The sequence below is a fragment of the Mucor velutinosus genome (genome assembly GCF_035048745.1).
Source record: "Mucor velutinosus strain NIH1002 chromosome Unknown tig00000093, whole genome shotgun sequence".
Taxonomy (NCBI): Eukaryota; Fungi; Mucoromycota; class Mucoromycetes; order Mucorales; family Mucoraceae; genus Mucor; species Mucor velutinosus.
The window spans coordinates 2,710,282-2,725,484 of NW_027041907.1; the positions used below are offsets into that span (position 1 = coordinate 2,710,282).

Genomic DNA, 15,203 nt, shown 5'->3' on the forward strand with positions numbered 1-15,203 from the left:
AATAATAAAAAAGAAGAAAAGAACATAATACTATAAGAGTATAGTAGTATGTAGACAAAAAAAAAAGAATGCTCACACGAAGCAAGCCAAAGAAAAGCATAACAAACACAACTACAAAAGCAACAGTGGTATTATAAGTTTGCAATACAACATGATGACTAATATTGTTTCATGTAAAGCTACAGAGGACACACTACCAACAAAAGAAAAAGTAGAAAAAGAAAAAGTGCAACAACGCAAACATCATGAATGCATTATCACGAGAAAGGAAGCAATAATATAAACGTTCAAAGAAGGTTTACATCATTGCGACCAGAAGAAAGAACATACTTACCACTTACCACAGCCATAAATACACCAGAATAGTATGGGCAATCACCGGACACAGACCACCAGAGAACGAGCATGCACCAAATACAGCAGACCAGGAAAGACCAGATAAGCAGCAGCAGCAGCAGCAGCAACACCAGCAGTAACACCAGCAGAACAGAAAAACTAAAGAACGAACACCATCAGCAGAGAGCAGGCAAAGACCAAAGAAGTTACCACTTATCACCACCACAGATAGACCAGAGCACAAGCAATTATCAGAGATAGACGAGAGAACGAGCATACATCATAGATGGCAGACCAGAAAAGACCAGACTAGCAGCAGCAGCAATACCAGCAGCAATACCGTCAGCAATACCGTCAGCAACACCGCCAGCAAGACCATCAGCAATACCATAAAAACCCAAAGAACGAGCGACACCAGAGACCAGGCAAAGACTAAAGAAGCAGCCGCCATAGATAGAGACAACAGAAGTAGCTACTACTAGACATAATAACCAAAGAATCAAACAACAGAGATAGCAGAGAAGTAATGGCAGAAGCACCTACGTCAAACAGGCAAAAAAAAATATCGAAACCTAATAAACAAATTCAATTAGTGCTGATTCTACGTCTTCTAGTGTTCGTTATCAAATGGTACCTACTATATTCCACTTCAATAAAGCATTATCAAGTACTTTTAAAAGTACAAAGCCGTGTCGTCAGAAGTTAGAGTGTTGTTTTCAATCGAAAGGGTTCCCAAATCGATATGGTTTGATACTAAACGCGTTTTGCAAAAAAGATAAAAAAAACAAATGCATGGAAAATGAGAGGGCACCATAACCGACGTCACGGCCAGTAGATCTGGTCTCAGCCTTCTGCCGTGGTGGCAGCCGCAACTGCTGCACTTTAATTTGAAATTGTGCAGTGGATAGTTTCATGTTCAAATTCGACTTGATTTCACATTCCTTAAACATTTTTGCTAAATTTAACAATGAAAAATGTCGTTGTAATACTTTACTTTCTAATGCATTTATATAAAGTCAATGAAGGCGCGTCGAATGATGCTGATTACATTTAGCTTTCAGGCCGAAAATAATGAGCAATCTGCAAAAATACAAAATCAGGTTTTCTGTAAATATGTCAGCATTTAGCATATGAAAGTCTCATAAAAAGAGCTTTCAGTGCTGCATTCCATTTTGACGATCGGTTTGGTCTAATATGTATCATAGGAAAAGTCTTCATTTTTGGGGTGAAAAACGCGATCGCTTGATTTTCAAGAATTTTCCCTTGCTAGTACTCATGTAAAAACGACAATTTTCATGAATTTGCAATGACCCAAAAGAATTGAGATAAAGCATCAATAAGTAGAGCGTGACCAAGAAGAGACGTTTGGCCTTGCTCCGAGTGTCCACAACGCTTTGTAGCATAAGTTATTTGTGTTTGAAAATGACTAGATTTGGACAGAATTTGACCTAAACATAACGCGTATTAGGTTGTGTTGCCAAAGAAGTAAATAGAGTAAGGCACTGTCTGATGTCTCTGATGTTCTGCATTGTAAGGAACTCGAGTCGTAAGTGATAAATGCCTCTATCTAGTTCTAAAGCTTGGATCTTCCTTTTCAAAATACGCGAATACAGTAATTTTAAAATTTGAGTGTCAATGATTCTTTGCAAATTTGAATCTAACAACTTTGCTCAGATTAGACGAGGTGTTTATTAGGTTAGCAGGACACTTTCGGTGGTCGTCCAAAACAGAAATACCAAATCTAGCCGTAAAATCAGATTCAAAGTTTAGCGTCAATGTTGGACATCGATGACTTCACAATAAAGAAGTCGACGAAAATAATCAGTTGTTAACTCTATCTAAAACAAAGAGCTTCTTCATTACAGAGGATTATCTTAATAGTAGCTTAAATATGATGGATTACTAGTCAATGATTACTACTATGTTGACATGGTATAAACAGCAGCCACTAGGAACATATTGATTGTTGGTAACTGTTGTGCCAGAAGGGCTACAACTGTCTATAAAGATTAAGGTATTCTTGATGGGCAGATATGTCTGTGTTGTGCAACAACATGGACAAGCTATGAGAATTGAAGTGCATCTCAGCTATCTAAATACTGAGGTTCATCAGATGTGATAAGCGTTGTACAAGATACATTGCTACTTTGGCATTCAGAACTTAGTATGAATAGAATAACTCTTGTCTTTATCAATAAATCTTTAGTTTTTGTATCTGATCTTATTCAAATAAGTCTTTTCTTGTTTTTATAATGTCGAACATTTTTTTATAAGCTACAAATAACAATCCTTTTATTCTTTGTGCTTAACAGTAAAGTATACTTAGTCGAGGAACCACCTAGGTGGATATATTATATATAAAGTAGGTAGAGCTCGACATCTTCTTAACATTGGGCAGATTGAACCTGTTGTAGTTCCTAAGGCATCTATGGACACACATTTGACTGGACTTGTAAGCATAGACGTAATGTTATACGGCAAGCATCATCTATGTTGCTACACTATGAAGTGGCTTGAGAAGAAAGTGAATGTAGCTTAGGGCAATGCATGCTTGTATACAACAATAAACAGATTTTCACTCGCTACATTGATTGTCAAATTATTAAGCAATTAAAGTGTAAAGTGATCTGAAATGAACTAGAATATATTCCCAACATAAACAACGTCCAAAATAAATGCCATCTCGATCAAGCCATGCTACCATCAACAGATAAGCAACATAAATAATAATAGTATTAGTATGATGATAGCAAGGGTAAAATACTCTAAAAATAAGAGATGACAGATTCTAAAGTAAATGTTAAGGGTATTGTAATGTGTTGCAACATAAATATACCTAAAAAAAGATACATGCTCAACAGTAAAGAGCTATTCTTTACGCATGATTCACAAACCATGTATTGAAATACCTTTCTTGATCTATCAGATCAACAGCTAAATAACTGAACAATAATACACAAAATAATAATGAAATTACTGGCAGCTACCAAACTGTTGCCAGATAACAAATATAAACCAAATAGTATAAATAGAGACATAGAATATACATTTGATGGCACATTATCGTAATTTCGATTAAAATAAGGATTTTAACAGTATTCTATCTGCTTTTATAACTCCTTTTTACTGCAAATGGTACTATTTGATGCGCATTTGAATTCTGTATAAGTCTGCTATGGACCAAGAACAATGATAAATATGGGGTATAATACGTTTGGCCGATGGATATTGGAAATATAATAAGCGTCAAACTGCTATTCGTTCTGTAAGAAAACTCGATCTTGAGTACGGATCTATTTGCGTGAAAGTTTGCTTAGAGTGAGACAGCAATTCCGTAAAGACTGTTGAATTCACTAGGCAAGAAAGGATAAATCTAATATTATAGAGCCATATTTAGGCTTCGAATTTCTCTCGGGATTGCCGTAAAAAAAAAGCTAGTCCTCCTCCATCCAAGTCGGAAACATGCAGAGTCTTATTATGACTCACTGGCAGGCATGCATATCAAGAAGCTTACTACCCAGATCGTACTCCACGATGAACTAGGAAAGAGAATAGTATATGCAGATTCTTGTAAACTGAAAGTTGCTATTCGGTCTGCTCAATTTTAAAATACTCCAAAAAACAAACTGATTGCAATTAAAGGCACTTTCAAGTCAACCATTTAATGCAAAAGCAAATGCTTTCTTGTAGAGCCAAATAGATCAGGTTGCAAATGGCCCAAATGGCAGGACAGTTACTTGGCGCATTAAGTTGCAATGGCTAGTTCTTTGATAGCTGCTTGTTTGTGAGAGAGCTAATCCCTACGATCGCTACGGTAAGAGGAATAAGAATACAAAGGACTAGAGTAAATTATATGAATCGCAACTCTGTAATTTTTTGACAAATGTCGTGCAAGACCGAGTAACACGAGATAACAAAGAGTGCCTGTCGAAAAAAGTAATCTTAAAATTGTTATTTTCGTTGAAATCGTTTGTACAGAAGATTGATTCCGATGGATGGTAATATACAGATCTAAACTGTTGCCAAAGTGCATATGCTCTGAACGGAAAGAATGTTGCGCGACTGTCACTGTACATATCGTGCAATGTCATGTCAATGTAAAGACTAAATGTCTTTCCATGGATGATGAGGGTCCTGAGAGACGATTATCCAATCAGCCAAGATGTTCCCGACTGATAAGATCCTTTCTGATATCCGAATCCACTCATTTGGTGTTACATTTGTATATTGCAGCTCATTGCCATGTCTATATTTTCGTTTTATCCCACACTACAAGCAATTACCCACTTATTTAGGAAAGACATGTACCTTGTAAGATTTGTAATGTTGGCAGGTCTCCGCTCAAAATGAAATATACTCTGATTTTCTTTTTTTATCAACATCAAAGGGTTATTTCGGATGAAACGGTTGACTTTTGCATGTCTCAAAAATACATTTATCTTTTAAAGAAAAAAGAGACCAGAAAGCAAAAGTAGCTGCACAAAGAACGAAGAGCATCATTCGATAATTTGCAATCAAACATGTGGCTTTTACCTTGATTCGCTTGTTGTTGTTCGCTGTCAACAGGTTACTTTTTTTTTTCCCGGAACCAAACGTAACTGGATTATTTACAGCCGTGTAACAGATACCGTTTACATATAAAATCCCTTCCCATCAAGCCAATTCCACACTTTTTTTTTTTTTCTTGCTCCTCTTGTTCTTTTTCATTTTGAAAATCGCCTGCTTAAAAAAAATGCTCTCCAACATCAGCCGTGCTTCTGTCAAGCCTACCCAAATGGCCTCTCGTGCCTTCATCTCCACTTGGAATGCTGTTCCTCAAGGTAAGTTAATCTTATACACAGGGCATCACGTTTAGCGGGATTAAATTAAGCTTCCCCGCGTTTTATTATCATGTAGGCCCTCCTGATGCCATTTTGGGTGTTACTGAGGCTTTCAAGAGAGATACCTCTCCCAAGAAGATGAATTTGGGTGTTGGTGCTTACCGTGATGATGGTGGCAAGCCTTACGTCTTGACCTCTGTCAAGAAGGTAAAAGCTTTGGGAATGGATTTGGCAAAAACAAAGATTTATTCGTGATTTACGTGTAGGCTGAAAGACTTATGCTCAATAAGAACATGGACAAGGAGTATGCTGGTATTACTGGTGTTCCCTCTTTTACCAAGGCTGCTGGTGCTCTTGCTTATGGCGACAACAGCCCTGTTATCGGTGAGGATAGAGTAAGCAGCTGCTATGATACATGATTTTAGAGTCAACATTAACCATTGGTGCTCTTTTTAATTTACAGCTCGCTATTGCTCAATCTATCTCCGGCACTGGTGCTCTTCGTATGGGTGCCGAGTTCTTCAATGCTTGGTATCCTCATGCTAAGAACATCATTGTTCCCAACCCTACTTGGGGCAATCATATCCCTATCATGAAGAATGCTGGTCTCTCTTTGGAAAAGTACACCTACTTTGACAAGCAAACCAATGGCCTCAACATTGACGGTATGTTGGAAGATCTTCACGTAAGTTTTTTTTTTTCGATTTGCTCGGGGCGAAAAGCATGATTTCTGATTCGCTTCAATTCAATAGAAAGCACCCAAGAACACCATTGTCTTGCTTCATGCTTGTGCCCACAACCCCACTGGTGTTGATCCTACCAAGGAACAATGGAACGAAATCTCCAAGGTCATGAAGGTATGTAAAAGCAACAAAAATTTCTTTAGGGTTGACTCATTCTTGTGCAACCAAGAGTCATAATTGATGTGGAATTACAGCTTACTGATGCGAATTGTCATTGATTTAGGAACGTGAGCATTTCTCATTCTTTGACATGGCCTACCAAGGCTTTGCCTCTGGTGATTGTACTCGCGATGCTTATGCTCTCCGTAAGTTTGTTGATGATGGTCATCAAGTTGTTTTGGCACAATCCTTTGCCAAGAACATGGGTCTCTATGGTGAGCGTGTCGGTTCTTTCTCCATTGCCTGTGCTGATGCTGAAGAGAAGGCTCGTGTTGATTCTCAACTCAAGATCATCATCCGTCCCATGTACTCCAATCCTCCCATCCACGGTGCTCACATTGTCAGCACTGTCTTGAACACACCCGAATTGAAGGAAGAATGGCTCGGTGAGGTCAAGACCATGGCCGATCGTATCATCACCATGAGAGATAAGCTCAGAGGTCATCTTGAAAACGACTTTGGATCCAAGAAGAGCTGGAACCACATTACAGATCAAATTGGTATGTTCTGTTACTCTGGTATGACTCCCGAGCAAGTTGAGAAGATCAAGTCTGACTGGCACGTCTACTTGACCCAAGATGGCAGAATTTCCATGGCTGGTATCTCTTCTGCTAACGTCAAGTACCTTGCTGAAGCTATTCACAACGTCACCAAAGATTAAACTTGTTTCGAATCGACATTTTTTATATGATCCATGTAACATTTAGATATATTTTAGTATTGTTCTTTCTTCCCTTTCGAATACCTTTCCTCCCTCACTTGTTAATAACAACAGTATATGCTTTTATCATGTAATTTTTGTTGTGGTGCTGTTATTGTTAAGATTTCTTCGATTTTTCCCGTCAAAATAAAAACTTACATTAAACAAAAACGACATGTAACTTTAATAATAGGGTTCAGTGTAACAACTGCAATAGACAAAAGAAGAAAAATCCGGGAAGAAATAGGTAATTTCATATGGTATCAAGGGCTATCTCATGTGAAATCTTGTAATACTCTTGAATCGGGTAGTCTTATTCATGCAACTTGAGTTCATTCAATGTGCAAATAACTATAGCTTAGACTAACTATCACTGCTCATGCCCTAGCAGAATAGTCTACAGGCACACGGCATTGGGATCTTAACTTTGTTAGAAAGCAACATTAAATAAGCCATGAAAGCTGAAAGAAAACCTTATTGGTAATTCCCACGAAGGAGAGGCGATTCTTTATTTGCATGTGTACAGGAACGGTCGTCAGGGTAAATTATTGCATACTCGGAAAAATAACTAAAAAACTCGTATATCTGAAAGGAGTAATACTTAGAGATGAGAGCTGTAAACTTAGTTTGATGAACAAATGGCTTTGATGCCTGACTACCGCCCAGATTAGACAGAAATTTCGTATACAAAATAGTCATCGTACTATACCTAATTAAACCATGCAAATACAATAGCTAATCAGCCAATACAAAGCAATCGCTTGGCGATGACCGCCATCCATATCCAAACTGAAAACACTTGAGAAATGTTCACGATAAATAGAATGCAGATATACAAACAGCAAATGAAGTACTCTCTCAACTTTGTTACCCGAGTTAATGTAAAGTGGGTTGTTGACGGATCCATTGCTTCCATGTTGGCTGCCAGTGGTGAAGATATGATTCAGACATCTACCTTCAACCAACATTTGATTCAAAGCCATAACTTCTATCTCAAAGATGCCAGAAAAAAAAATACAGTAATTGTCCTTTAGTTTGAATAATAAAGGCGAGATTTTTATTTATGTATTTACGTTGATATTTGTTGGTATGTGTAAAAAAAAAAAAAAAACGGGGAGGTTATAGTATATATAAAACAATAAATGTAAGTTATTGGCGAGAAGAGTTCATGAACTGAGGCATCCAAGAGCTACGTTTTTCACGCTTGCTGTCATCTTGCTGTGATTCAGGGTTGACAGCAGCACCGCCTCGCAATGGCTTGGCAATTCTACCAAAGTTGATGGCTGACATGGCTGGCTGGTTGGATTTTTGAGTTCTTGCTTGCTCCAGTCTATCTCTAACAGCTTGAAGTTGTGCTTCAAACTTTTGATTTTGGTGTATCAATTTCTCCTGTGCGTCTCCCAATAATGATTCTAAGCTTTGGATACGTTCATTTCTTGCAATCAGTTTGCGCTCGGCAATAGCTACTTCCTTCTTGAGTGAGCCATTTTGTTCAACGAGCTAAATCCTAATGTTAGATCATCGGTATATGCGGCCTTTTAGCTGATGTACTTGCCTGCTTTTGAACGTTGGTTAATTGCTCTAAATTACGCTCCAGGAAAGCCATCTTCTTTTGTTGTCCCTTGTTGTTACTAGCACGCAATACGTTGTTGTATTGTTCGCGCGTCTCATCAAGTGACATTTCTAATTCGACAACTTTCTCACAACGGCCTTGCAGATCTCTCATCAATGCCTTCTTCATCATCTCAAAATCAGCTAGTTGCTGAGCCATCGTCTTTCGCATGCGTTCGAGATCTCTTTCCTTTTCAGAAATGTCTGTGGGTTCTCTTGAGGATTGATCCGAGAGAGCAGTCTGTTGCAATGCATGAGTCTCTGGTGACTAGCAACATGCCTCTATATTGGACACTTACCTGGAGTTGATCGTTGGCTATCTTTAGATCATTCATGGCGCTCGTCATCTTTGCATGATCAGCGGCCTTCTTTTCCAATTCCAACTTGAGTTCATCGATCTCTCTTTGTTGATTCTCCTTTTTGGAGGCATACTGGTGTTCTAATTTAGACTGTACATCATCCTATTTAGATCACAACTGGAACAGAGATTCGAGCATAATTCCTTACCTTGAGTGTAGTGATGGTTTCAGCAAGATCCTCATTCTTTTGAACTTGAGCTTCCTCCTCTGCAATAGTCTTGTCTAAGAGCTCCTCGTACTCTTGTTCTAATGTAGCGAAACGGCCTTCCAACTCTAGCTTCTTCTTCTCGATAATTTCCTTTTCTTCTGTCAATAGGTCAATCGTCTTTGTGTGCTGTTCTACCAAGATGCGAGAGTCAGAAAGGTCGCGTCTGAGTGAGACTAACTCCTCGACAGATAGGCCATTGCCGTCCAACTCCAACTTGACCAGGGCATCTCTGATTTGACGTTCCTTCTCGTTCATTTCACTAGTGACATCAAAGCCAGACATGATTTGAGCCATCTTCTCGGCCTTTTTCTTTTCCTTGTCGCTCTGAACCACCTCGTTTTGAGCCAACCTCATCTCTACAAGGCTCTTCTTCAATTCCTCCAACTCCGAAATCAGCTCTTGATTTGCCTCCTTGAGTGAATCGACAGTGATGGCATTTTCCTTGCTTTCGTAAGAGATCTTTTGCAGCTGCAAACGCAAATTGCTCAACTCTGAAGTCATGACCTGATTCTCTTGTGTGACAGACAGCTCTTGCTCCTTGTAGTAGTTCATTTCTTCCTTGATGGAGTCCAGCAGCTTTTCGCGGTTGTTCAACTCGGTTTCCTTTTCTGTAATCTGATCCATCAGCTCATTTTCACGGCGCAGGAATTCATCACGCTCGTCTTTTTCTAATACGATAGCAGGTGTTGCAGGGCGAGACAGATCATCCGGCAGTGGACTTCTGAAACCTGAAGGCAAAGATGAGGCAGTTGTGGGGGTAGCAAAATCACCTCTCGTGACCTTATCCATTGTCACCCATCGCTCTTCAGGTACCGTGTTGCCTGATCTCCAAATGCTAACTTCACCTTCCAAAGCAGCAATGTAGGTTTTGAACGTAACTGTCTCTGTTTTCACCTTCTTCAACAGTGCCTTGAGCTCAGCAGGACTAAGATCAGCGTTGACTTTGGCCTTGTTCTTGATGGATTTAGCTCGCATACCAAAACGTAAAGTTGACAGTGTCTCAGCCTCATTGTACGACGAAGGAGAGCAGTTGATAATAAGCGTTGTTCGAGAATTACCACCCAATGACTCTTGCAAAATACGAGTTAATTTGGAATCTCGATATGGAACATGACTCGACTAGAGCATTGAAACAAATTAGTTTGAGATTTTCGAAACTAATAAATGAGTAATATTTTTTTTTTTTACCTTTCCGTCAGTCAGCGAGTTGATGACCATACCAAGTGCCGTTAAGGATTTGTTGATTTTCTTAGCTTCTTCCAAAGTCTGGCCTGAGGCTCCAGTTTTGCCTACTTTTTCGGAACCAGCCAAATCAACAAGATACAGTTTACCGCTCTTTGCTGCTCCAGTGTCAATATTCTTTTGAGTGATGGTGACAACGACGATGGAATGACTACGGGAACTCTCGGCGTTCATGTTGGTAGATGCCACTACACGATTGCCACTACCATTTCTCATGACTTCGTATACATCCTCAGAGGATCCAACATACACCTCCAATAAGCCCTTGACATACACACCGTGCGCTTTATCTTCGTGGATGGGAAGGTTGTCCATGGATGCTGAGAATTAAATGATGATGGTGTTAATGTGCATTTCATTTCTCTCAAATGTTCATATACGTACGATTCAGCAAATCCCTGACCTTCTCCATGTAAATTTCCATATAAGACACCTTGACAGTGAATTCCAGGTTGCTTGGTGCAGCCATGATACTATCAAAGATCTGACCAATGATACGAGGAATGATACCTCTCGTATTTTCATCATCAATGTCAGCACCCTAATGCACTTTTGTTGTTAGTTTAACTGTTGCTATGATCCATTAGGAAACACACTGTACCATCATGGTGAATGTTTTACCAGAACCAGTTTGACCATAGGCAAATACAGTACCGTTATAACCAGCAGTGACATCTGTTCAGCGTTGCAATGGAGAGATGGATGATGGGTAATTAAGATTTTAATTTAAAGCTCTTTATGAATATTTGAATAGCGAATATCAGCAACATTTACCATCAACAATCGTCTTTATAGAGTAGTCAAACACATCTTTCTGAGGGGTATTCATGCCAAAGACTTTGTCAAAGGCAAAGCTGCCCTGAAAGTCTTTGCCCTGTTTGTAATTTCATGTGTTAGTCTTTGAAAGGAAGCGACTGCATCATGAAGCAACTTGCCTTTAAATCCAGTTGAGTTCCTTCTTCGTCGATATCGATAATGGGGACACCTCCTTCCCTGATTTCAAGGGAGTTTTGAGGTCTAAAACGACACACAACCTTGATGTTGTTGGACATGCTTTGTATGTAGTGGAATAAAGAAAAGAAGTGGAAAGAGAAAGAGAAAGAAATGGGAAACCTTCAACAACGGAACTAAAATAAAAAAGATTGGGACCTGTAAAACCTACGTTACTGAAGAACGCGCTTAAACCTTGTGCGTGTGTGTGTGTATATATATGTGTGGAGAGAGAGAAAAGAGCATCCGATGTGCTCTTGTGAGACAATTTCATTTCTTTTTCACCATACAACATGAATTCACAAAATTTGCCTTCTTTACTGACTGCACCAAACAAAACATTGGCAGGTCCACCACCAACATCCAGAAGGCCTTCAAATAACAACACACCGTCCATTGGACCCAATAAGCCTAGTAATATGACTTCGCCTTTACCTCGTTCACCTTCATTGGAACTCTCTGATTCTTTCTCGGTCCTGTCATCTATCTCGCCTATTGCAACTGCAACGACTCCAGCTGCATCTGCTATAACACCCAAGTTTGGTATCAGTTCACATCATAATACTAAATCTCCCACGGAGCAGCATGGCCCTTTCTTTTCAGTCTCTCAACTCACTGCAATAAAGCCTATTTGCTCACATTTGACAATAGAAGATTGGTCGTTTCTGGCATTAGAGAAATACCCAGCAACTCACAACTCGTAAGTGTGCTTCGTCGATCAATGTCAATGTACCTAACAGCTTCTTCATTCAGACAAGATGCCTATGACTTGGAGATAAGCACATTGGGCTTGTCCATTGAACTTGGTAATTGCCTTGGATAAAATACTTGTGCAACATTTTATTAGATGTGCTAAACTTTTAATACATAGCTGCAAATAATACAAGAACACGTAACTTTAATAAGCTTCTTACCCATCTCCTCGGTCTATTGCAGCATTTGCAGACCAACACATTAGAGTAAGTCTTGTAGCTTTATGCAAACCATGCTATTAACATGCCAGCCCCAGCACAATTCCTATAGAAACTTACAATGCATTATTCTTGGTGCGAGTATTTACAAAGCAATTCAACGGAAATCTGACGAATAACGAGATTATGGAGCAATTTGAGGATGATCCTAATATGTCAAAAGCAGAACAGTTGATTGAACATCTATTATACATTTTGATTAATATGGATCCAAGGTATTTGATTAAACCTATCATACCGTAACGGCATCACTCTAAAATTGCTCCCCATTTTCTTTCAGCATGAATTACTCGACCTACGAATTTTACACTGAAGTGCTCAATACAGTCCTCGTTTTATGCTCAACCCAACTCCAGCAAAACAAACTATCTCAAGACAACAGCTATTTTCTAGGGATTCTCATGTCAAAGTTTGAAAACCGAGCTGAAACTGTAGTCGCTAGATTGCTAGAAAATCTGATCGAGCAAAAGACGCCGCCTCCTCAGTCTTCTAGCGTCATGTATACAGCTTACAACTACTTTTTCTCGGGAAGATCCAACGCCAACTCGGATGCAGATACAATGCCTGTAGCAGATCGAAGTCTATTGCTGCTGCTTTTGCTAGGCATGCAATCCGGCTTTGAAAAAAGGAATGCAGCATGGAATAAATCGTATCGATTCGCTATTGCCAATTTGAGCGATCATCATGGTAGGTGAAAGAGAAATTCAGGCGCAATATGGATCTAATCCCACACACGGCTAGTCATTTCAAGCGACATTGATGGATGTGATCGCAAAATGCACTTGATTTCATTCAAGGGCTTGTTTGAGATATTCAGTACATCCATTCAAGTGGAGGAAAGAATGTTGTTGTTTTATTTGATACTGGTGGAGAATGAAGCATTTCGAGTGTATGTTTTATCCAGAACAGACCAAGAAACAATTGTAAGTGTAAACACGGTGTTGACACCTTGGAATGGCTTGTGACTCAATTGAATTAGTATCTACCAATATTGAAATTGATATATGAATCCATGGAAGGAAAGACCAATTTCTCTCAAATCTATATTTTGATGGTGATCCTGCTAATTCTTAGTCAAGACGATGTGAATAATGAAGCCATACAGAAGATTGTAAGTGGAAATGACTAGAATGCTTTAGACATACTCAACAGTGACGCTCTAAAAGATTGTGCACAACACCACTTGGTTTACAGAGAGACCTTTGTTGAAGTCAGTGTCCTTGGGTGGTCTGATGACATTGGTGCTAATACGTACTCTGCAATTGAATCTGTCTCACCAAAGAGATGTATATCTGCACACGAATTGTCTAGCTATTTTGTCAAATATGTCCAACACAATGTCTGACATGCATGCATACGTAGCTCAGAGGATCATTAGGTAAGAGTGCCGAAATGTCATCTGCTCAGTAAAATGGTTGTACCAACAAACTTCAGTTTATTTGAAGTGTTAGCAAGACGTTACACTAAACTGGCCGAAAAGCAATCTCTGGATGTAACAGTATACGAAGACTTGCTTGTACTTTTGCTAGAAATCATCAATTCAACGCTGACACATCGTCTAAAGCACAACTCGCAGCTAGTGTATGCTCTATTGCAAAAGCGAGAGATCTTCTCTCCATTTCGAAAACATCCTCGACTATCTGACCTTGTACAAAACCTAGAGCAAGTCATTGTTCATTTCAATACGCGTGTTTCCGAAGCCAATTTGAAAGCACCATCTTCCAATGAAGTCCTGAAGCTGATTGAGCAAGCTTCTCGTACATGGTCTAATCAAAAACTCACAGTAAGTAGGCTATATAATTAGCAGCATGAACGACTAATTTGCAATGATAGCTACTACCTCATCTCAAGTTTCAGTACAAGGAGGAGCAAGATTCGTTCGAATTCTTTATACCCTATATTTGGGCTTTGGTCCAAAGAAAATCATTCATTTACTGGAGTGAGGAAAAGAGCCACGTACTTGATAATTATCGTTTAATGAATGAGGAAATTGAGCAATAAGCATCGTTAAGAAGGCTCTATTGGATGAATAAAGTGCACTTTACAGATTAGTATCAGCGTTTTCATGCAAAACGACAGCATTGAGCTTTTCACCTTCAAATTGTCATTATTATTTTTTTTTTTTTTTTACCATGGTGTTCCTAAGCTGAGATCGGTCAAACCCTTTTTGATGCATATTTTTGTGTCTTTGTACACAATCCTTTACTGAATAAGATACTTGAACAATAAAAAGGGCTATAGAGTTACAATACTGTCGGTGCTGCTTTTTGTATCTCAAACTATAATGAACTCATACGGCAGTTTCCATTCTGCCATCAATGAACTACTATAGGTTTTCTTGTGCAGTTGTGTCTATACCAATTGTTGCCTTTGGTGAACAATGCGTGGTTTCTCTTGCACGAGAGACATAATCGGCAAAAACATTTATTAGAACTATAACGCACTTCCTCATGGCACTGCAATCTCCAGTGCCGCAGATTTTGACAATTCGCATGAAGACCATAGTATATATTTATCTTCACAAGTCGCATAACATGTAGATTGATGTATGCACATCATGCAACTACGTATTTTAACAATTAGGGCTGATGATAGACCAATATACAGCAAAATTTAGGTGCATTTGATCAGTAATTTCTCGCTTTAGAAGCCTTTTTAGACCGCCAGGATAGCTCCAAACAATTGCTCTCGCTTAGCACTTGCTCACTGATACCTTTGCTCAACTTTTTGAGGATCGAAAAAACATGGCCAAAAATCGGTTCAAAACCATGAGGTATCCCTCATGGTTTCCATCGAAATTTAAACGATCGCATTTTTTATCTTGAAAATGAAGACTTTTACTATGGTATGTATTGAATCAAAATGTTTCTCTCGGCCCATAGCAACCTCTGAAACCACTTTTATGAGGCTTTCATATGCAAAATATGGCTATTTTCGCTAAAAACCTCATTTCATATTTTACCAAATTTCTCAATAATTTCAGTCAAAACACTTATTACAGTTAACACCATTGAAAGCGTCTTGAAAAGTACTTCAAGAATGTATTAAGAAGCATAGGGTGATC

General features: G+C 38.9%; 3 protein-coding genes across 3 annotated transcripts; 2 read left to right on the forward strand and 1 right to left on the reverse strand.

Annotated features, from left to right (window-relative positions):
* Nucleotides 1-5,068: 5,068 nt before the first annotated feature.
* On the forward strand, nucleotides 5,069-6,719 carry SFH5_2 (Non-classical phosphatidylinositol transfer protein (PITP); the record flags this gene model as incomplete). Its single annotated transcript, XM_064822008.1, has 6 exons — nucleotides 5,069-5,156; nucleotides 5,233-5,363; nucleotides 5,423-5,551; nucleotides 5,620-5,841; nucleotides 5,909-6,013; nucleotides 6,123-6,719. The coding sequence occupies 6 exons, from the start codon at nucleotides 5,069-5,071 to the stop codon at nucleotides 6,717-6,719; spliced, it is 1,272 nt and encodes a 423-aa protein (XP_064681694.1).
* Nucleotides 6,720-7,907: 1,188 nt separating this feature from the next.
* On the reverse strand, nucleotides 7,908-11,230 carry ATC70_002638 (uncharacterized protein; the record flags this gene model as incomplete). The annotated part of the gene is made up of 9 exons (XM_064822009.1): nucleotides 7,908-8,258; nucleotides 8,314-8,610; nucleotides 8,669-8,818; nucleotides 8,877-10,055; nucleotides 10,125-10,498; nucleotides 10,563-10,719; nucleotides 10,780-10,853; nucleotides 10,953-11,052; nucleotides 11,114-11,230. The coding sequence occupies 9 exons, from the start codon at nucleotides 11,228-11,230 to the stop codon at nucleotides 7,908-7,910; spliced, it is 2,799 nt and encodes a 932-aa protein (XP_064681695.1).
* A 231-nt stretch (nucleotides 11,231-11,461) lies between these two features.
* Nucleotides 11,462-14,140, forward strand: ATC70_002639 (uncharacterized protein; the record flags this gene model as incomplete). The annotated part of the gene is made up of 10 exons (XM_064822010.1): nucleotides 11,462-11,868; nucleotides 11,922-11,974; nucleotides 12,040-12,127; nucleotides 12,178-12,354; nucleotides 12,420-12,826; nucleotides 12,881-13,062; nucleotides 13,119-13,250; nucleotides 13,306-13,517; nucleotides 13,574-13,922; nucleotides 13,973-14,140. The coding sequence occupies 10 exons, from the start codon at nucleotides 11,462-11,464 to the stop codon at nucleotides 14,138-14,140; spliced, it is 2,175 nt and encodes a 724-aa protein (XP_064681696.1).
* Nucleotides 14,141-15,203: the final 1,063 nt, after the last annotated feature.